Source organism: Anopheles stephensi, chromosome 3 (genome assembly GCF_013141755.1).
Source record: "Anopheles stephensi strain Indian chromosome 3, UCI_ANSTEP_V1.0, whole genome shotgun sequence".
Classification (NCBI taxonomy): Eukaryota; Metazoa; Arthropoda; class Insecta; order Diptera; family Culicidae; genus Anopheles; species Anopheles stephensi.
Genome location: NC_050203.1, coordinates 9958129 through 9981373, shown reverse-complemented (window position 1 = coordinate 9981373; position 23245 = coordinate 9958129). Strand labels below are relative to the sequence as shown.

At 48.3% G+C, this 23245-nt stretch overlaps 3 protein-coding genes and 1 pseudogene across 3 annotated transcripts; all 4 read left to right on the top strand.

Annotated features, from left to right (window-relative positions):
• Positions 1 to 17834: 17834 nt before the first annotated feature.
• LOC118513115 (chymotrypsin-like elastase family member 2A) lies at positions 17835 to 18980 on the top strand. The gene is made up of 3 exons (XM_036058514.1): positions 17835 to 18106; positions 18168 to 18564; positions 18628 to 18980. Exons 1-3 carry the CDS (start codon positions 17874 to 17876, stop codon positions 18805 to 18807), a joined length of 810 nt encoding a protein of 269 aa, XP_035914407.1. The 5' UTR covers positions 17835 to 17873; the 3' UTR covers positions 18808 to 18980.
• A 110-nt stretch (positions 18981 to 19090) lies between these two features.
• Positions 19091 to 20147, top strand: LOC118513114 (chymotrypsin-2-like). The gene is made up of 3 exons (XM_036058513.1): positions 19091 to 19381; positions 19451 to 19859; positions 19926 to 20147. The coding sequence occupies exons 1-3, from the start codon at positions 19152 to 19154 to the stop codon at positions 20103 to 20105; spliced, it is 819 nt and encodes a 272-aa protein (XP_035914406.1). The 5' UTR covers positions 19091 to 19151; the 3' UTR covers positions 20106 to 20147.
• Positions 20148 to 20483: 336 nt separating this feature from the next.
• Positions 20484 to 21770, top strand: LOC118513113 (annotated as a pseudogene).
• Positions 21771 to 22072: 302 nt separating this feature from the next.
• On the top strand, positions 22073 to 23235 carry LOC118513112 (brachyurin-like). Its single transcript, XM_036058512.1, has 3 exons — positions 22073 to 22451; positions 22514 to 22910; positions 22989 to 23235. Exons 1-3 carry the CDS (start codon positions 22132 to 22134, stop codon positions 23166 to 23168), a joined length of 897 nt encoding a protein of 298 aa, XP_035914405.1. The 5' UTR covers positions 22073 to 22131; the 3' UTR covers positions 23169 to 23235.
• Positions 23236 to 23245: the final 10 nt, after the last annotated feature.

Genomic DNA, 23245 nt, shown 5'->3' with positions numbered 1-23245 from the left:
AAGCAATACCGGGGGGAAGGCAACAACTTCCCGAAAAAAATCGACTTAAAATAATTTCTACGTGAAAACATAATCTGCTGCGCTATGGTCCCCGATCCTACCAGTGCGCCAGGTGTGACCTAGTGACCTCTCGTTCGATTTTGTGGATAGTATATCACCCGCGGTTTTGGGTAACACACGCTTGCAAGGTTTCACCAAAAAACCCACAAAGAACCTGGAACAAGTTGCAGCTTAGCTCCGGTTCTCTCTCTCTCTCTCTCTCTCTCCCCCCTTCTCTACCCTACAACCTTCCAACACCGCCACAGGGTGGTTCGTGGTTCGCCTTTACTAACAGCCAAATGCAAATGCATAACCACGACCAGTTTTGAAATGTCGCCGGCGCCAGCTGCTGGCTATAGGTGACGAAATCTCCACACCAAATGCACTGTGACGGTGGGAAATGCGCGAATCTCGTCTCGCGAGTCTATTTGTGCAATCTTCTCATCAGCTTGTTTGTGGCGTTGCGAGCATGCATGGGTGGGTTTTACCATTGATGCATCCGGACGTAGAGAGTCATTTAAGTCCTACCGAATATCTCCACGCATACACACCTCTGAATGAGTTCAACCTAAAAGTAGAAAGAAAAAGAGAAGAAGATATTAATTATTTGAACACAACTTTCAATCATAAAGCCTTAAAAGCTAACTGAGCAAAAAAATTCGTCCACCAAACCTCAGAAACTGTTTGTGAAATAATGCAACGTAATGCATCAGGACACTTGTTTTCGCGTCAAATCAACAGAAATAAATCAAGTGGACAGGCCGACCCCGGAGCGTGTCCAACATTTCTCATGACTCATCGAAAACGTGCTTTCCTGTACTCCTTTTTGTTTTTGGACATTACCACATGTCAACTACACTGTTGTCAAAAAAAGGTATATCCATTCAGTGCGAAACCAATTTGGCCATTTCTACCTTGTTGAACTGTCATCACATTTTGTGCCATTGCCGACACCCAAGAAATTCACACGCCAACTTTCCACCACTTTTGTCGGAGGCTCTAATGCCCATCGCCGGAGGGAGGGATAACCCACTAAGATACAGAGGCCTAGACCGCACCAGTCCCCCAGCGATGGAGGGCCCTTTCCTTTCTTCCATTCAGCCCGTGTATTGTAGGTCAGTCATACACGGATAATTTGCTCGGAAGACAATTCACTGTGCCGCCGTCAATTTAGTTCCACTTTCTCAACCGTGGAGCTAATCTTCCCACGAGCGAATGGGTGGGATGGCGTAGTTACGGATACCGATTTTCGTTACACTGACCATTTCACTTTCAACGTAACGGAGCACATCCACCAAATTCCAGCGCACAATGCGAGACACACACTCAGACCTTGTTTAAATTCCTCCATACGGAAGGCCCATTACCATGCGAAGCTTCCATCGCTTATCTACGGACGCAGTTTGTGTTATCTCCAGTAGCATTTCCCAGAAGCTGATAGCCCGGTCCGGCCCAACCGAATGCCAAAGGTTCGAACAAATCCTGAGAATATGGGCTACGAAACGAGGCAACATATTTGCATCCACATTTTCCACATTGCGCCAGGCAACACATCCTTCGTGTAAATTTAATCAACCACATATTCCACGGGGGAGGAGGCCGCCTAGGCTTTAGCGCACCGACAGCCGACGGTTGTTATGGTAATCAAACACACTCCATGTGGCGGGTGGAACTGTCAGAGCGAAAAAGAACCGTCGAGGGGGGGTGATGGGGACGCGCAAGACACGGTGTGGAGCTATTTGTTGAACTACGCGCAACGACGCATCTTTAACACGGGTTCCGCTAGAATGGGAGAATGAAATGATTGCTTCATTGATTACTTTCCTGCTGGCATCTTACTCCTCCCCATGGGGGACTCTGGGCCCTCGAGGCATACCACCTATTTTTATTGGCTTTAGACGAGTGCTCAGGAACGCTCGGCCATGTTGGCGATGCTGATCAGATTAAACAGCTGCTTGCGGCTGCCAGCCAGCCAAGTATGCTGATTCCGGTGACCTATCTAATGTTTGCTCGAAACGAATGTCCCGCAGGTATTGGCGGCTTGTAAGTATCAGAATAGTCTGGAGCTGAGTTTGTGGACCTCCTCCCCCTTCCCATTACATCCATTCCCGGTGACGAGCATTTCATTTCGCCACCAATTTTCTCTCTCTCTCTGTCTGTCTCTTCCCCAATATCCACCACGGTTAGATACAGGAAATTGCTGATAAACGCATCATCATCGCAATTTACGCACACGGCGGCGGCGGCGAATGGTGGATTGCCGCGATTCGACACTCTTTTTACACGCGCGTCTCATCGCATCGAGCTCCGGGTTGGTCCGAGTGGGCAAAATACCCGATCCGATTTTCAGCTTTATTACACGAGAAAATTAAAAACCTCGGAGCGATCTCCTACCGCGCGGAGGTTTCTTCGGTGCCGCCCTCCTGCTGATACACACCCCCGTCCCCCGTAATTCAACCCCCCGTGGAAGCAGGCAAATCTTTGGTCCAACAGTGTTCGCCGCTGATGAGAAACGAGCCGAGCCAATTTCGTTCCGTAACACCTCCGAAGATGAATTAGAAGGGTGGAGGAGATTCGTGCTTGTCCGTGCGTGCGAAGACGGAACACGTCACTCTTGGCCGGAACAAACGTTTGCCGCTAGTAGGAAAAGCATGCACCCGACAGCAAATATCGCTTTTACAGTGTATATACACAACGGCACACACCGGATTGCTGATAAGAGCCCTATTTAGTTAACAATCTTTCCAATGTTGTACGGGTTGTAAGACCACAGAACGATCAACAGATCACCTTGGAGTAGTCGGAGATTCAATATTTTGTTGGACACTACTATTGGTAAACAATTTACCTAAAAGGCAAGCATAAGACTCAGGGTCCTTCTAGCTGCATGTAGAGTAAAGCATGCAATTATAAGCTCGCCTGTTAAGTTCGATCGCTTCTGAAGGAAACATTTAGGTGAGTCCTAAAAGTGGAGCACAATCGTGAGATAAAGTCTGTCTATCTTAAGCTGCTCATTGAAATAAGCCCATTGAAATTGTAGATGAGTCGTCCAAGGATACCTAATTATCCGGCTTTTTAATCGGAAAAGAAAGTAAAACTCCACAGTGCTCCATTAACCCCAACCAGAGACATCGTTAATCCTACCATTAATCAATCTCTTATCGCTCCTATACGGGAACATTCCGGCCTCCATAACCTCACGGATGATCTCATCAGTGTTTGATAAGCTCCCGGAACAAGAATTCCCACAAGGGGCGATCGATCTGATTGACAGCGAGAGCAAGAACAGCAACCGTGGCATTTAGCACGCACTTATCGTTATGTTTGCTCTTATCGATTCAACCATAGACAACCTCACGCCACACGACCGACCCTTAGCGTCATTCACAAACGGTAACGAAAGGCCGGAAGAGAAAATATTTGATAAAACAACTTTTGACAGTTCGTGTAAGCCGATACCTGTGTGGTTCAGGTGGGGCAAAGAAGCATATAAAGCTGGATGTAAATATTGAGAGATTAGGTCCTGAGACGCTCCAAAAAAAAAAATGGGTCTATCTGATTTAATCCCAAGTCCTACCTCAATATCATTTTTTTCCCTGCAACATTTCTTCTTGGATACCATTTAGTCCCATTGACAAGCTAGTTACCAAACAATGCTTAGCTTAGCTGTAAGATTCTAATTAAACCTCGCCCCCGAAAACCGCTCCAAAAAACACCGCACCTCGGCGGAATAACCATTATACGATGGGGCCATTAAAACCCGGAACGATTTGTTTATATTAGCGCTACTGGCCAGCAGCTACCACCGGCCGGCACCAGCGTGCACCAAGGCAAAAGGGTGAAGCTGGCGTCCATTTTCCTCCCCCGGTTTAAACAATCAGATTTCAATTTCATTATCTGCCCCCTTTCCTCGACGACCACCCCCGTCCGGGAAGGCGCTTGAACATTATCTACCACAACACTTGGCCTTAAAGGACGGAGGGTTTTGGCTTTTTAGTAATATGTGTCTAGGTTCCTTCGCGTAAACACACTCACCGAGACGCGTTCTTCCCTCGGTAAACATTGGTTTTGCCCACAGAGAGAGAGAGAGAGCCACACCCGAGTCCCGACCATGTGGTTGAAGGAAGGATCCCTGATGCTCCGGAGATTGTACGGCTCAAGTTTCACCATGGCACCGAAGTGTGCGTGAGATCTCGTTTTATGAGGCCTCTTACGATCATGCTGTGTTTTCCCTGCTTTCCCAACCTTCTTCCACGCGGCATTAGGCATTAACAACTACCCCGAAACTACACACCAATCACTCGTACCGATCATCTTCTAAAGGATTACCGACAGCAGAGGAGGACGAAAAGAAAAAGGGAAGGTTTGTCCACGTTGGCATTTTCTGTGGGTCCTGGGATGGTTTGGGATTATGTCCGCCTCTCCTCTCAGCACAATTTTTCTACCCGTACCAGGAGGTACACTCGAGCGGTGGTTAAGGTTGTTAATTATGCTGCAGTACAACAACGATTAGGGATACGGCACACAAACAACAACCACCCGGGCGCCCAAAAATGCAAATGAAAGATCTTGGGACTCGCGGACGTACTCTTCGTCCAGCATTTTGCTGAATTAGAAATGGAAATAAAGGTCCGCATTAGCAAATGAGCCAAGCTGGTTACTCTTGACGGTGTGTGACCTTCTCCGGCTTTGGACACATTTACTGAGCTTCATGACGGATCATTTGACTAAGCTCCACCACCATCACATCAACAGCTAATTCGGGACTAATTGCTACGCGATTTATGTTTCATCAACACACGGACATGCAAATCACACGTCCACCTACCCACCGATTTGTTGGACTCACTGGCGATCATATGAAGCGCATCGTCATTGAGCACCGAGTCAAGGGATTTTAAAAGAAATTAACGTGAAAAGATCAGATGAGAGCAAGCAGCAGCTTACCCAGGCTCAGAAGAGACCGGCCCAAGGTCGACCGGTACACCACACAGGTTTCGGCCACAGTTTCCGTTGGCGAACTTCAACTCCTTCCACCGCTGACTTTCAGTTTTTTTGTTGTGCTGCTTCAAAGCTTCAACCTTCATTGCCTTTTGCCGTTCGCGATTCGCAACCGGTGCCGCGTTAATCTTTAGAGCACCCACCTGGAAACTGCTGCCGAAGCTAGTAACCGGTGTGCCGCGTGGTCTCAGCTACAGTTTCGGTACTAAATACCAACGACGACCACCCTAGCCATGGTTGACGAGAGAGGTGGCGGAATTGCGCCACATGATCCATTACAACAGTATGACTCAACCGGGTACGATCAATAGCCAGCAAAGCAGGCTATCGACGAAAACTGAGGGTGCAACTCTGACCGTTCTCACCAAGTGGCTGGTGTTCCCAGCTGGCGCACACCAAAAGACAAAGCCAATGTTGCGTGATTGTGGTAGTTTAATTCGTCCAAATGTTTGCCCTTGCTACTCGATCTTTAGCTGAATAGTTCAAGACTCTTTTAGGTGCAATCGTATCTGATGAAGCGAGAACGAGTCCACCTACGAGTTGAGGCCGCTTAAAACTAGGTTTCAATGCAAGCTTCTTCGGGGACGGTCTCATGGTCGTGTGCATCAGTGTCCGGAGTTTGTACGGCAAGGGATCGTGGATCGAATCTTGATCTGGACCAGGGCCTCCTAAGTTCCTTCATTCAAGCTTCTCACCTACTGACTTACATTTAACCCTAACTACATTCCATCTCAACTCTCTATAAAAACTGTTATATCATTCGATTATGCTGACACGCACAGCACAGAGACACGCATAAACACGACGCCGCCCCTAACCTAATAAATGGAAAACAAACAATGCAATCTTCCCCTTCTCGCCTGTGGAGATATACAAACACTTCCCCGAAACTCTCTTTACTTACAGCAATAAAAAATCCACCAATGTTGCCAATTTTCAATTACATCACGTTCGGACCCGCGCGGAGTTTGGTTTGATGCTCCCAAAAGTCGTCCGCATCTCTCCACACGAGAGGGGGCCCAGCCAGCCAGCGAGTCCGAACCAGGCCCACCGGAATCTTACAATTTGTGCCCAACTCTTTTCCTGCATATTTTAGGCGTCTGTGTGCATTACTGTGTTTTTTTTTTTTTTTTGCTGCGCTTAATGCCAGCAGTTTGTCGCTTCCTTTGCTCGCTCGCTTTCCGTGTACGCTGATAATTGAGCCTCGCATTCAATTACATCCAGCGAAGCATAACACACACCACGCCTCTGTTAGCCCCCTACGGGTTGCCAGTGTTTGCATACCTCGGACGTAAATCAAAACTGTTCTCCGGTGTGCCGAGAACTCCCGCCCCTGGGTTTCGGCGGTTCGATCTACCACCCTCTTGTCCGCCGTGCAACGATCATTCACTCCTCTGCGAACCTTTTATCACACCGGGAAGTCAGGTTCGCATGACGAGCGAATTTTCCGAGCCGTAGCAGATCCTCCATCGCATGCCATAGCTTGCACTAATATTATTTGCGTTCGTTATGCTCACTTTGAGCACACAAAAGACGCTTCTCCAAACCGAGGGAGCAAGCCGCACCGGAAACGAGGGAATTTATAATTAAACTTAAATGCAACGCTTGCCTTCGGACAAAAGGCGGCTGACTGACTCGACTCCGGGTTGTGTACGCGAGATGATCGCAGTGCAGCGTGTTTCTCACTTGCACTTTCTAGCCACTTTCTAGGCCGGGAGGTTTTGACGAGAATGAGTGGGTGAGACCAGCCAGTAGAGGATTGGTAGCTGGGTGTGAAGATATTTGATGCCTCAACCCCAAAAAGTTGCAGTTGAAGAAGCTATAACCGAAGTGTTGGGCGAAGATCTGCCCCGGGATTTGCATATTCTGCAGATGGACCTTGAATGGTAAATATTTTCTCAAGCAATTAGATGAAGAAGAGCGGGAAATTAGAGACTTTGCAGCCCAGATCTCTAGTTGAAGTTTGTAATAATATTCATACCTTCATAAGCAAACATCAAAATATCCTCCCCTAAGGGCTATTTCGCTCCCAGCAGCTAAGTTATTGCTTCAATATGCTTTAATAACTCTGACACAACTACGATTACAACGGCGAAACTGAGGGTCTCCAGCCTCCGGACTTTGGCTGCCCATACCATCCAGAGTCAGTTGGTAGAATTTAATTAAAGCACCAACACTACTAACCACAACAAAACCCGATCGTGAAGACTGCTGCTGCCCCAACGTTCTCCCCACCACAACTGCCCCAAAACAACTTAATGTCAATTGATGGTGATTCCGTTATGCTACGCTCGGACAAACAGCCAAGCAGCACAGAAGAAACCGAAGCGAGATTCTAACGGCAGCGAGCAAACCCCCCCGTTCTGCCGATGAACGATCGGATGTCTCAACTCGTCTACCATCCTCGAGCCGTGTTGCCGTAAACGTGGCAACTGTATCCATCAATGTCTACCACCCAACACAATGTTGATGCACTTTTACGATGGATTGGGGGTTTTTTTTTGCTCTGTACCGAGCGATCTAACCCACCAAGACTCGATGCACACGTCCGTGCACCACCAGTGCACTTTCGGGTAATGGTCCAAAGCAAATTGAATTCGGTTGACCTTCTTTTCTAGCTGCGAGGGGAAGTTTCGCTCTGCTCCACACTCACAGTGCGAACCAATAAAACTGACCAGTATCACGCGCAGCATCTTGGCTCGGGGGAGAGACGGAATAAATTTACTGCTTGACCAGCGACCCCAACGAGATGATGGAGGAATATCTGCTCCACTGCAGTGGCAGTAGTACACACTCAAAACGAACTCAGTATGGCGCCATCGAGGAGGAGATCTACTAATATCGATTTGGGGGAAACAAAACCAAAGTCTCCCTATACTTTTCTTAAACGCACCAGACCAGTAGTTATCGATTTTGGTACGATTTGGCGTTGTTTTTTTTTTTTTGGGGGGGACTGAGAACAGAATTTTCGATTGACACAGTTCTGTCAGCAGGTCCGAGACAGCATCACCATCGTGTGCCCGCAGTGTTAAGAGTTAATAAAACTTGAGACAGTTACGCGTCACGTTAACCGTTCACTGCAGTGATTCTGCATCCTCTCGGCGTGATAATCATCACGATCGATTTTTCTTCCGACGCGTGGGAAAACCGCTTCTCGACACAGCAACAAACCGTTGTGTGTGTGTGATCCGATTATGGTTTGCCGCTTTGGATGCGCAATGCGAAACACGTTCACTAGTCGACCTCGGTAAGAAAACATCACGGAAAAACATTTGAAGCACTTTAGGAAACCTTGAATCGGGAGTCATCTGGTGGCTAAGGGCTCACGTAGAAAACAACGCTTTGTGACGAAGATTTTCTTGGTGGTTCCTGGTAACCATCAGTCTGTTTCTTATCAACGAGGTTTCCTAACTAGTGTCAGTAATCCGCGGTCCACGCTCGGGGAGATAATTCTTCGAAGTGTTTACATCGTGTGTCTCCATGGAAGGCTTGCCCCGGGTGTTGTCGCTTTCCTTGGTCAGGAATAAAAAGGTTTCTTTGTTCGAGAAATGCTTACTGTACTTCATTTGTTAATCCTATCAACCTTGACTTAAACACACGATCCGGTTCCAGCATTATGTCATGTGTGAAGCTCAACTTATATGAAGCCAACGTTCTGATGAAAATTGAAAAAGTCAGACACGCCTTCAAGAATCTGGAAACCTTCACTCTTCCATACTTGTTACCTTCACTGGGGCAGAATTGCAGCTGTTGCCCACCTCCCAAGGTAGAGCTAAATATCCGCATTCAACTGAGATTTTAACTACCCTAGCCCTTCTCTTCGGCTCGCAGCTAGCGCGAGCTCGTGTCAGCCTTCCCCAAACGCGGTTCTCAGCGAACGATGAACCACGGTACACAATAGAATTTACACTGTACACACACACAAACACACACGTACAGAACTATGTCCACCATCATGCCAGGCTTCATTTAATCTCTTCTAAGGTCTCTGTTTTTTTTCCATCGTGGGCCGTCCCCGTCCCCGTGGAGTATTGCAACGAGCAACAAAGAACGCAATGCACCTTTGCATTGTTGTCATGCACTTTTGTTGCACAGTAACTGTAGCTGCGGCCCATTATCTAATGGCTAGCGAATGGAGGGACAATTGTTGAAGAAGAATTAATTCAGCTTAATGTTGTTAATGTACGCGTACGCTAGCAGTGAATGTAGCTAACGTTGTTTCATTTGATAACGTAAACTGAGCAGCGATTTTAGACAAACGAAACTTAATGGTTTGATAATTGTAGCCAGCTTAGGAGTTTTGTTTAGGAGTAATCTATAGTCTTCCTGAGGTTAGATTTTAGAGCTGATTTGAGAGAGATACCAGACGCCATACCATGTCCAACAGATATTATAACATCCCCTCAAGAATCGATTGCCTTAAATGCAGATAATATTGCCATATCAACTTTCAGGATAAAGAGCATTAAAAATACCGAAACAGGATCCCACTTTTAAACCCGCACTTAAAATCCCCCAGCTGAGCGTGGATTATTTAACACAGAAAAGGGTAAATGACCGGTCACCGTCAGCCACCGCCACCACCACTCGCCATTAAATTTACAATCCCCACCCATATCACGCAGGCCAACTCCTGCTTTTCATGTGTATAAACCACACTAAGTAATGTCGCTGCGGCTCAAGGGAACAAGTAAAATTAGACCCATTTTGTATGTTGCCCTTCCCGCGTACACCACGGCCCTCCTACTACTGCTAACGGAACGCTAGCCAAGCGCCCCGGCGTCCATTTTGATATTGGCCAAACAGGCGTCGCCCTCGCCCAGATTGCTGCTGCCGCTGGCCCACATCGAAGGGTCGCCCTGGTCCCATTTCGGTGGGCCGCTATTAAATTATCCCCACAAACAGCCACATATGGAGGAGAGCGCGCGCGCGACCGGAGGAGGTTAGCAAACACGCGATCCACTCCCTATTAAAGTATGCCCCTTTTTTTGTTGATGGGACAGAGTGCAACTGAGGTAGTGCAAAAAAGAAACGGGCACCAGAACTAAACGAAACCATGTCAACAGTCAGAAGGGACGTCAGTCAGCCAGAAGAGGAGCGAGCACGAACTGCACACAATTGCAGCCCGATCAATGAAGAGCTGCCACCATCGGCGTCGTTCTGTGCGTAGAAATTCGGTCAAAGCATCTATTTTGGACATCACCAGCTCGGGAGGAACACGCACTGGGGTACATCAGTGAACCCCCTGAGTGACTCACTGATGCTGATGCCAGTTTCCTGACATGGTGCGTGTTCTTTGCCAGTTGACTCAGCCATCGCTAGAGCAGCGGGTTTAAGGAACAGTTACGTTAATCATCATTAACGGGGATACCGGGGGCCACTTTCTTCCCAGCGTTGCCCTCCCATCCAGGAACTTGTCCACCTTTTCGCGCACATCATCGATGGCCTTTTTTGCCCACAAGAACTGCAGCACACAACGACGCCAACGGCGAAGTGGGAGCTAAACAAGCTATGACACGTGGTTGGAAAACGTAATGAAGCTAGCGGCTTCAGACGTCAATGCCCTGGCGGAACAACGCCGAGCGTACACAGGCGAATACTTCTGGCCTTTGTAGTCTGGAACTGGGCTAGACCCGTACACAAGAGACAAAACGTGCTTGTCTTTAAGCTTGCAACTTGCAACTTCCAAATTGGATGCATTCGGTTTCGAACGGTGTCGGCTGATCGGACTAATCAACTTTTTTCTCCATCATGTCTTTACCACCTCGTCGATGACAGACCTGGCAATAGCGTCGATTGGCAGAGAGTCCAGGAGTTTCCTCCGCACTGCTCTTGGCGTTAGGCAAAAAAAAGGTACCGTTTTGTGCACTTCGTGCTTAAGAAGCTCGGTTGCACACGGTGTACAGCCCTTTTCTCCAGATCTCTCCAGCTAACCCGCACCAGCTTCTGACACACTTCCGTCCCCCGTGGGGGTACGTAGAAGTGGGCAAGAAGTTTGAAGAGTTCACAGGCTTCGAAAGTGGCCGGACGATTAGTGTCGAGTGTGAAGCAAGATGGCGCGCGCGTGTGTCGTCTTTCCCCTTCTCTACAAAGCCAACGTTCTCAGCTGCTAGGGGCTGGCACACTTTTCCAAACCCGTGGAAAGCGGTTTAGCAGAAGTGCTAGAAAGAAGGAGGAAGACAAAAAAAACCGAACTCCACCACAACCACACCGATGGGAATATCAGTTTTTATCTTTCTCTCGGTGTCGTGTCTCTTTCAAGTTGGAAGTTGCGAAAGCGATGCAGACAAACCTGTTCCTCCATGTGTCTCTCGCATGCCGATAGGGATGAACCGCACAGCGCAGCATGGCCTCAGCCGATTCTGACCGATTTTTGATTAGGTGGAGAGTCTTTAAGGCTTTTTGGGGCGAGGTAGGAAACCTTCACCAAATCCCCTATTTCGAATGCGTATTACAAATGCGCAGCAAACGGCTATAAAACCGGAATTCCATCTCCGGAAAAAGCTATGAAACTGTCCTTTACGCTGAACGCATTACCCTCACACAAGAGCTTGTCATTCCCGTTTACCTACCACCGTTTCCGACCGTGGCACCGGACAGCAAGTTTTGGCACCATAAATTCCAGCCCAATGCCATGGTCAGTGAGCGATCGTGCACCGCCGGTACGCCACCATTGACCATCATTTGGACAGGAAAATAATGAATCATTGAGCCGCGGACAAACGGACCAGCAGCAACCGTCCAAGTTCATCGAAACATGAAAACGACGTGGAAAAGTGCAAGAGCAACACTAAAACAACGGGTTTTATGTTAATGGCACTAATTGATGGATGGATGGGCCGCCGCACACAAAAAAAAACCGCGACTTCTCGATGCGTTTACGGCCTAATAGTTGCGTGTTCTGGTGAGGAGGGGTTTTTTTTGTTGTATGGGGGGTAGGACTAAAATTACATCACTCACATCAGCCCGTTCAGCCGGCGCAGACACCAATTATCCTTAAAAAGCAACCGGCCATGGCATTTAGGAAAAAATTACTTGAAGGAAAAGCCTCAACTTTGTTGTACCTTGTCGGGCAAAATTTAGTGTTCTACGTGTGAATGAGGCTGTTTCGATTTGGTTTTGTAGTTTAGTTTTTCTTCGTTTAAAAATTCAAAAATTGTTTAACAACCCATTAAGCATAATTAAAATCACTTGAAGTGTAACTAAAACAAGGGCAATGATTAGGCAATTTTGGTTCCTCGATTTTTCGGTTTAAAACACATGCAAAACACACTCCGGGAAAATACTTTGTAACAAGGGTGATGACAACAACTGCAACCCCCAATTGCATACATCGCTACCTTAAGGAATGCTTAGCATTCAAAACGGTCCCTCTATCCAACCGTGTTTGCCAAACACGCAAAAAAAACACGATGGAACAACGGGATTTGAAACAGGGCTTATAAATTTCTCCGTCCCTCCCAAGTCTGCCAAGCGCCACAACAGTAAACACAAATGGACAGCAACAGAAAACACACGAGCACACGAGCGAGACTTCCATGCTTAAGCAGGGCAGGGCAGGGGTTTTCGCAAATAGTGCACACCCCTTGCATCCTCCGAAGCACCTCCATGGGAAGGCTCCACGACAAGTGTGACGTTATTTACAATTTCCCTTTTTTTCTACACTGAGCTCCCCCATGTGCTCATTATCTTGCCCCAACGTCCCCCCCTGAATGTCACATGCCCCTAGCTCGAGAACCAAGCTACCAACCAAGCGCTGCAGCAACAAAGCCCGGAAGAGAACGAAATTTTCAAAATACACCAACCAACCTCTCCGCCCCGTCTGAGAGGGAAACGTGCCCGACCCAACGCGAGGAAAACCCCCGGAAGACTAAACTGCGAGCGGACACGAGCGCGCGCGTTTCCAAACAACCACCACCACCAGCTACTAGCGCGGGTTCTAAATCAACCTTTCGCAATGAGTATCACCCCTCGGACGATTCTGATGGGTTGTAATGGCCGCGTCGGGAAAAAAAGAAACAAGAAAGGCAACCAACCAACAATGGTGGATACAGCGGCATAACCTCCAACACGGCCAGTTTCCGCTTGGCTGGAGATCATCATCACTCGTCGCACACGCGCTTTTTTCCGGTCCGCGATGGTGCTCCGGTGTTGATATAATCGCATGAAAATGATCACCGTGGGTCGGTTGGGAGTGTAATCGGCTCAGACAGGAAATGAAGCACCGTAAACAGGCACGTGACACGAAGGCGTAGCGAACTTGTACGAATTTGCAACTTGGGGTATGGGTCTATTTTTGAGAGTCTAGAGTTTCTGTACTGTTCAAATTAAATCAAACTGAGTAAAATGCCTAAAGAAACTGAGTACAACTTGTTGGTGCCGTGACCAGGATTCACCCATTTTCACAGATTCTCCTTCAACAAAGAAGAAAGCTGCATTCAAGCTGCACACAGACGACCTTCAGGGCGATCTGCCCGCCCAAAAAAAAAAAAGAACTACAACCCCTTCTTCCCTTCTCTGTGTCCTTCAAACCTCCCCGTTTACTGCTTGTAGCAGAACACCCCAAAAATTGAGGTCAACATGTTTGGGAGCTCTGTTGCTGTGTTCATTGTTGATGCTGCTGTGCCGAGAACGCAACCGAATTTTCACCATTTGCGTTCTTTGTCGGTGGTGTTGACCGTAAAAAGCTCACCATCAAATCACTCCCCATGGACTTATCTTGGAAAATTCGAGCATGCAACCCTTTTTTTTCCTTGTTACAGCTATCAAGTTACTTTACTTAACGTGACCTTTGGCTCTTTTGGCTCTTTTTCGGATGGTGTTGGAGGCAAGAGTTTAGCAGCAATCAACCTCCTGTGCTCTGACCTTTCTTTAGCTCAGTAAACAGAAATCCAACCAGGGAGCTTGAGGCATCAAGCCATCTACTTTGTCCTCGAGAAATTCTTGATTTTTTGTACTAAACTTGTTGACTATTTAAACCAACACAATGCATTTTTTCGATCGAACTCTACTATCCAGAAACTTTATCTATTTTTTTACCTTCAACACTCCACCACTGAAGAGTGGATGAAAAATTCAACTCATCCGCACACATTGGCTGGTTGAAGCATTGAAGCGTACATCAACACTACCGCTGTGTATTAACATTAATCCATTCTGTCCGAAAGACAGAGACGATAAAGCCTCTTATTAAGTCTACTGAAAAGTGGAGCATATAAATGACAGTTTTATCACGCATCCACAACTGTATCGACTCTTCGTGGAGGAAGTGTGACAGCAAGGCACACGCACCGTAGTCGAAGTTGGTTGTTTGTATAATAAAAACACGCGGTCACATCACTAATTAATCCAATCGAATGAATAATAATCCTCACAAAACTTCATCGCGCCATCAAAGCATGATCCGTAGTTTATATTTCCGCTACGAAATATTCACACTCATGTTTGAACACTGGCAATTTGCAGCCGGCTCATGACAATACCCGCCGGGCTCCGAGAACGAGAACCGAATGTGGGGAGCTCGTTTCGGTCTGTCATCGTATCCCATTGGCGGTAGGCTTCATATTTTGAGGCTTCATTTGGCAGTAGTAATGGTAGACCCTCATCCACTTCCTGCTTTAGTTTATTGAACTATACACCAGCTCACCGAGACCGTCTCCATCCACATCACCCCCGCAACTTCGATCAATAAAATCGTAAATTTGAAACCAATTATCCGATGAGTAGGTGAGAGGAAGACGCTACGGTATGCCGTTGTTGTGAAGGACGGATGCGTATTAAACTTTGATGGTTCAAGGTTTTGCCGAATTTCGAGGGCCAGACTAGTAACAGTCCAAGTCGCTACCTTCCAGTGGCATGTTCTGGTGGCGAAATACAATCTGTTAGAATCAGTTTATGGTTGTGCGAAGTTTTAACGGTTCTCGGAGCAGAATGAAGGTTACCGACCAAAGAGACATCGATATGGTTTAATGAAAAATTCAGTTGGTTTGAGCTTTGGTTGGACATCAAAACACACCGACCAGGGGGAGGGTAAATCTGTTCTAATTTATAATTCAAATATGCGTTGTTGCGGTATCCAGCAGGACCTGACTGACAGCATACATTGGTAACGTGCGACTCACTAATACGTTCGTTTATATGGGTTCAAATCTCGTTCCGACTGAGGTGGGGTCCCCCTTCACAGAAGGATTATTTTAATAACTCGTATAGCTTTTCCAATATACAGAGATCCGAAATTAAGGTAAGCTTCGGGACTTTTCAAGTCCGTAATTTCCCCTCTCTTTTCAAGTCAAGAATCGCCAAGATTTCCATAAATTCTGGTTACAGGTCTCTATTTTTTTTAAGACTATCTGTTCGTATGGGTTCATCGGTTTAATATTGGCCCTTTAACACTACTTCGTATTGCTCTATTTCTGGACTTCAATACTACATAGTTTGGTAGTCAAAGCTGCGTATCGGAGGCCGATCCTAATGGGATTTTATACCAGGTCTCCCGTGTGAAAGACCGGCTCCTATAGCAAGTGTTATCAAGCTAATTTAAAACCTTTTTTCCACATAGCAACACACCAATATGTCAACTGACACTGCGCTGAGCATAGCCAACTAGATCAAATAAAGTAAGTGTTTTCGGGGGTGAAAATAATGGATGTACCTCTATTTCCGTCTTGAAGCACCAAACGAGGTCACCAGAATGCTGAAGAACGGCGTTTCGGTAAGAACCAATTTATGAACTGTTTTTGTAATATTTCATGACGCGAAAAACACAGATCATGTCGCACCAAGAACGGGGCGCGATAGACCGACAAGCCCAGTCAGGACGACTGTGGTAATGTTTTTGTTTGCCTACTTTCCCATTCTCGCGGGTTCAAACCGGTTTCAAACACGATCTCTATGCTACTCTGGGTCTCCTATGCTATGCTCATGCTGCAGAAGATAAACAAGTATGAGTAAGCGATGGCAGGCCAAGTACCGAGCGCCAAGGCGAGAAAGGAAGAATAAGACGAAGAAGAAGAACAAGCGGCCACTACCTGGCCCAATTCGTCTGGTCGGTGCTGCTGAATGCAGCATTCACCCCGAAATGCGCATGTTACGCGTGTGCGTGCGTGTGTGTATGCATTTGGGAAAAAGCGACATACGAAATGGTGTGGAAATGGTGGAAAACGACAAACGATAACGCGGAAACTTAAATCTTAAGACAATTTTTTTTGTTCCTGCTGCCTCCCTGTTTAGATTAAGAAGAAAAAGAGTGTAGAACTCACGCGGTCGTTGGCTGCTGCTGCTTTTTTGTTGTTTTACTCCTTCTTCTTTTGCTTTATTTTCTGTTTCGTAGACATCTATCGCGCTCGCTCTCTCTCGTTCTCGCTTCACGCTCTCTCTCTCGCTCTAGCTTGCGGCGTTTCAGTGCGCTGTACGCACGCACGCACACACACACGCTCTCTCGCACTCGCTCTCTTCCTTCTCGCGTTTCCGCTCGCGCTCTCTCGCACACACACACGCGGCGCTCTTCACACACTAAACAAAGAAGCCCACAAGAACGGATTGACCACTTTGAGCGAAACAGCAAGAAACGCACTTCACATTATTCGCCGTATGCAGATTTTGCTTTTCTTTGCCCATGCACTTAACGCTGCATTTTTCATTCAACTTTTCTGCACCAAACAATTTGCAAGAATCAAGCGAACACTTTGCAAACACAGGCACGCACACACACTCACACTACGCACCACACTTGCCACACGACGGACGACCACCAGGAACAGCAGGAACAGCAGTAGAATCCACCGAGCCAAACGATCCGGGGTGTGTTATCACGGATTATCTGCAGAATTCTAATCGCCCGGAATGCTGTTAAATAACGCACTTTCTTGCACAGCACCACCCCCTGTCACCGAGGTTCGTGAAAATGAACCCGCTCGGTGTGTATGCAGCGATGCGGGCGGACAATTGTGATTTTCCCTACCGGGAATTCCTATCCAATCCGGATGAAGTGGAACTGTTTTTCCCCCTTTCCTGGCACAAGTTTGATTGGCTTCTTTCCTACACACACTGTACCAAGCAAAACATTCGGAGCGAGGCACGAACGCACCCGCACGCACGTCCGTTCGCTGTGACACTGCTCGATTGACTGAGAGCGGCGTTCGTGCACAACTACACAAGCATCGGGCCAGCCGTGTTTTCATCCATGCGCAACACAAACAACGCTACTAAAGCAGCGACGAGAGAGCGAGAGAGGGAGAGAAAATGAGAGAGGAAAGACTCAAATCAGCTAGAATAATAAGGCTGTAAACAGGATAAGAGTTATTATTTCCACTATGTAATATTCCTCACGATAATATTTAACTAAAACTCATTTGTTTCACAGGTTTTTTGAGTCATTTCAATATAAGATTCAACTAATCAAAATATAAAAGAGCATGGAACATACACCAATAACAGCAGTGGAAAGCTCCCTTCATACGGCACGGATAATCGAGCACGAGCAGTTTGTCCGGCCATTTTCGATCAGTTTGAAGTTTCGTGCTCGAGCTGTTTTAGCAGTTTGAATTTTGAATTATCTTTTAACTCGTTGGAGATTCCTTTTTTCCGATTTTAACGTAAAGGGTGTCAGATAAGAATTGGTAGACCCATAAAATTAAGTTTAAAGAGATATTTGACCACCTCGAATACTGGATCACCTCGTCTAATGCAAAGACACCAATACAGCCCACTTCTCCCAACACCTTATCAGACGATAACTTAACCACTCTTTATCACGGCACGCGATAAACACAATCCTCCGAAAACAAACCCATTTCGGAAAGCTCCCCAGTACTCTACGAACGCTCAAGCCGACCATGTTCAAGTTGCTAGTGCTGTGTGCTTTTGTTGCCGGTGGCGCGATGGCTATCGGCGATGTGTCCAAGATGGCGCATCCCAACGCCCGCATTACCGGTGGTGAACTGACCGATCCGCGTGCCGTACCGTTCATCGTAGGCATTCTTATATCCGGCTCATCGGCCCATTCGTTCTGTGCCGGTATTCTGATTTCGCCAACGCATGTCCTCACAACGGCCAGCTGTGTGTCGAAGTAAGGAGTGAGTGGCTGGTTAAGCCCACGTAGATTCTATACAAGTTAATGTCTTTTGCAGCCAACCAACCCTCACAGTACTGCTGGGCGCTAGCGACATGACACGCATCCAACAGTTTATCGGTGTGGCGAGCATACTGGTCCATCCCAACTACAGCTCGTTGCTGAACCGTGATGATGTTGCGATACTGACTTTGGATCGTCCTACTCCACTGAACGAATACATCCAGCTTGCTAATCTGCCCCGTTGGTCGCACATGGGCAACTCCTTCAACGGATTCGGAACCACGATAAGTGGCTGGGGAAACACCGGAAACCGGGACAATGAGCCCATCCCGGTTCCGAACCTCCAGTCCATCCGAACTCCGGTGATCAGTAACACCGTTTGCGGATTGTCGCACAGCTTCATCCGTGATGATCATATCTGCACTTCGGGAGATGTTGGAGGTCCTTGCAATGTAAGTTAATCGCCATCTCGCCAGTTAATGATCTGCTGAATGACATACTCCCATTCTCCCAAGGGTGACGATGGAGGTCCGGTAACGATAACGGAGGCCGGTGAGCCGATCGTCATCGGAATGCACTCGTTCCACTACAGCGGACTGTTCGGGTGTGATCGTGGCCGGTCCGCAGTGCATGTGCGGCTTAGCAGTTATCTCAGCTGGATCGAAGCCAACTCGGACGCGGTAATCAGATCGTAAACGGTAAACCCACACCGAAGATAGAGCTCTGTCGTCTACGTGGGGGACGATGGTAATTGCCGTACGTCATTGCAGCTCCCATAATCCGCAGGACCCGGACTGTGTACACACGTTGATCCTTTATCTTATCCGTTTTGGCAATAAATGAAATCCGCAACGGGGCAAAAAACAAATGCGCACTTAACTTTTGTTTTTATGACCGATCACGAAGGTGCTACATGGCACTGGGGAGGGGAAGTTTGGGAAAATCCAACCACAAACAAGGCGTTTCGAAGTGAAAATTCGCAACATTCACTCAGTTGAGTCGGTACAGTCCGAACGAACGAAACGGTACGTACATCAGGATGAAGCTCTACGCTGTTGGTCTGTGCGTTGCTTTGGTGTCCATTGGACTGTCGTTGGCCGTCGAGTTGCGTGAGCCTTCGACACGCATCAGCAATGGAGGGGTGGCAGGTCCATCACAGTTCCCATTCGTCGCGGGAATTCTCATTTCCGGCACCTCGGAACGATCGTTCTGTGCTGGAGCACTGATTTCGCGTCGCTTCGTGCTGACGGCAGCGGCCTGTGTAATTGGGTAAGGCATGACCGCTACAGGGCATCTCCAAGAAAGCCTCTTCTTAACCCTCTAAGTTCCCTACAACAGCACCAACACGTTCACGGTACTGCTTGGAGCAACCGATATGACCCGCATTGAGCAGATCATCCCAGTGCTCAACATTCCCTCGCACATCATCGTCCATCCGGGGTATAGTTCGCTACTCAACAGGGATGACATTGCGCTGCTGCAGCTGTCCCGTGATGCGGATCTCTCACCGAACGTGCAGGTGGCCAACTTGCCGCGCCGGTATCATACGGCGTTCACGTTTAACGATTGGGCAGCCACGGTAGCCGGTTGGGGTAATACTGGCAATCGGGACAATGAGCCCATCCCGCTGCAGCAGCTCCTGTTCGCTACGGGCTCGGTAGTGTCCAACTTTGTTTGTGGCATTTCGCACAGCTTCATCCGTGATGGCAATATCTGCAGCTCTACCGACGAGGGAGGCCCGTGCAATGTAAGCTTTCCTGCGGATCACTCGGTCGATCGGTATAAGACTGCTATCTTCTTTCCAATGTTCTAGGGAGACGAAGGCGGTCCAGTTTGGGTGACCGAAGGTGGCGAAACGTTCATCATCGGTATCCACTCGTTCCACTACGATGGGCTGTTTGGATGCGATCGTGGTCGATCGTCGGTGCATACGCGCGTCACGGAATATCTGGACTGGATACAGAGCAACAGTGATGTAGTGATTAGACCGTAAAATGCTTTACTAATAAACTGAGCCGTTTCTATAAAAAAAAAACATGATAAAGGATTCATCTTAAGGGGCGTTGCATGTTTGAAAGAAATTATCCTAAGACAGCAAAATAAATTAGCAGCACTTTCTCGATGAAGTCACAAGACTCGCGGAATGCACCTTGTGATGCTTGTACATCACACCATATACACTCGCTTAATCTCCAATTCGAGAATGCAGATCAAACCCCCCTCAAATATCGTAAAGCAGGTAGCTTACCTGATTGGAGAAATCTTCCTTATCGGCGCGGGGTGATATACGAGAATCGTCCTGTGCCTGCGCACATCGCGTGGGGCCTCCCCAATCGCTGATAAGCTAGGAGCTCTATAAAACCGGACCACACGGCACGGTCCCTTGCCTAGTTATCTGCCATCGCGCGTGAAGGTAACCATGAAGTTGTTCATTGTGCTCGTTGCTGCCCTGCTGGGGTCGGTCTATGCCTCCCCGGTAGATCCGCGTACGATTGACTGGTCGGTCGTGCGTCAGCTCCATCAGACGGACGCCGTTCGGGCGAAGCAAGGACTCCCACCGCTAACGGACGATGAGGTACGCTCGTCGCGCATTTCCGAGGGACAGTTGGCCACTGCTACCCAGTTCCCGTGGGCGGTCGGTGTACTGATTTCGGGCTCCTCAGCGCACAGCTTCTGCAGTGGTGTGCTGATCTCGCCTCGCTTCGTCCTGACGGCTGCCGTGTGCATTTCTGGGTAAGAAACGATCAAGGTGTGTGAAGCAGATCAAGGTGTGTGCTAAAACGTCGTGTGTCGATTCCTACCCTAGTTCCAACACGCTTACCGTCCTGCTCGGTGCCTCGGACATGACGCGCGTCGAGGAGTTTATCGGTGTGACCAACATCCTGTCGCATCCGAACTACAGCTCGTTCTTCAACCGGGACGACATTGCCATCCTGACGCTGTCCGGTTCGGCACCGATCCGCAACACGATCCGTCCGATCGATCTGCCGCGCTGGAGCGATGTGGGCAACAGCTTCAACAACTGGGCTGCCACGACCGCCGGCTGGGGCAATACGGGACGGCGCGAGAATGAACCGATTCCCCATCCCGAACCTGCACTTCGCGATCGATTCCGTCAACTCCAACTTTGTCTGTGGTCTGTCGCACACCTTCATCCGCGATACGCACATCTGTACCTCCACCGATAATGGCGGACCTTGCAATGTAAGTGTTGTTTTGTGTGTTGTGTGTGAGTTGAGAGATTCACTCCAGTGCTCTTACTGATTGGTTTCGTCCACAACTCAATCCTATTCCCTCAGGGTGATGAAGGAGGTCCAGTCACAGTCACCGAGGGAGGACGCACGTTCCTCGTCGGTATCCACTCGTTCCACTACTCCGGCCTGTTCGGATGCGATCGTGGACGGTCGGCAGTGCATACGCGCATCACGGAGTATCTGGGCTGGATCCAGGACAACACCGATGTTACTATCCAGTAAGGCGGGGTGATCGGCTCGTAAGGATTTGCTTGTCGAAAGTCGCTACGATGCACGCTGCGGGTGATTGATGTAAGCTGTAAATTGTACAAAGTTCACTTATGCTAATAAAATCTAAACAATCTCGTATCAATAGGACATGGGAACTATTGAGCTCGAGATGGTGACTGTGGTCTTTTTGCAAATGCGTGTTATGAATGCGTACTGAACAGCGACAGTGATTTCATTGCCCACCTCTGACCGTGTCTAGCACACCTCAGAAGCTATTTACCTTGGCAATTCATCCATCCACTTGCATGCAATCGTCTGCTGGAGCTTATGGTGCTCCAGAAGCTCAAAAATAGAAACGGATTTTTGTTCCGATAAACATTGGCACAACTCTTATCAGATAAAATTGAAAGCTTCGCAGCACAGGCAGCCTGCTGCGTAGGTAGCAATCCTTATCGATAACGCCACACTTGGGACATAAATGGAGCCGAGTCGCTCAGACATCTGATCAGTTTTGTCCGGTATCAAACAGTTGTGAAACCGTGCTGTCTCCTCACTATGAAGACACTAGTCCTCCTCACTGTCGTGGCAGTTGCTCTGTCCACGGTACAATCGATAGCGGTCGATCCGCGGAAGATCGATTGGACGCTGGTACGCACCCTGCACCAGACGGATGCGATCCGTGCGAAGCAAGGACTTCCTCCACTGACGGACGATGAGGTCCGTTCGGCAAGGATTGCCGATGGGCAGATTGCAACGCCAAACCAGATCCCGTGGGCGGCCGGTGTGCTCATATCCGGCTCATCCTCGCACAGCTTCTGCAGTGGTGTGCTGATCTCGCGCCGCCATGTCCTGACGGCTGCCGTGTGCATTTCGGGGTTTGTAGCCTAAGCATTTGACTCAGCGGTCGCTTCTTTAAACGGATATTCCTCTTGCACAGCTCCAACACTCTTACCGTCCTGCTCGGTGCTTCGGACATGACGCGCGTTGAGGAGTTTATTGCCGTGACGAACATCCTGTCGCATCCGAACTACAGCTCGTTCTTCAATCGGGACGATATTGCCATCCTGACGCTGGCACGCGAAGCTCCAATTAGTGACACGATTCGGCCAGTTGATCTGCCACGGCTGAGCCAGGTTGGAAACGACTTCAACAGCTGGGCTGCTACGACTGCCGGCTGGGGTAACTCGGGCCGTCGTGAGAATGAACCGATCCCGATCCAGAATCTACAGTTTGCCACCGATGTAGTAACGTCCAACCTGCGCTGCACGCTGTCCCACACGTTTATTCGCAGTACGCACATCTGCACCCAGACGAACAATGGTGGAGCTTGCAATGTAAGGCTCTTGTACAGATTCTACCCAACCAGGAGCTGACCATAGCTGACTAATTCCTTTTGCTCTTTTCTTCCTCAGGGCGATGAAGGAGGACCGGTCACCGTTACCGAAAGTGGACGTACGTTCCTCATCGGTATCCACTCGTTCCACTTCTCCGGCCTGTTCGGGTGTGATCGTGGACGTCCCTCGGTGCACACGCGCATCACGGAGTATCTGGGCTGGATCCAACAGAACTCCGACGCCATTGTAGAACCTTAATTTGTACAGCTCGAAGAATGCTTGCCGGAAATAAAAACCTTCTCACCAGTCAGCTTATCAAATCGTATCGCATGTTT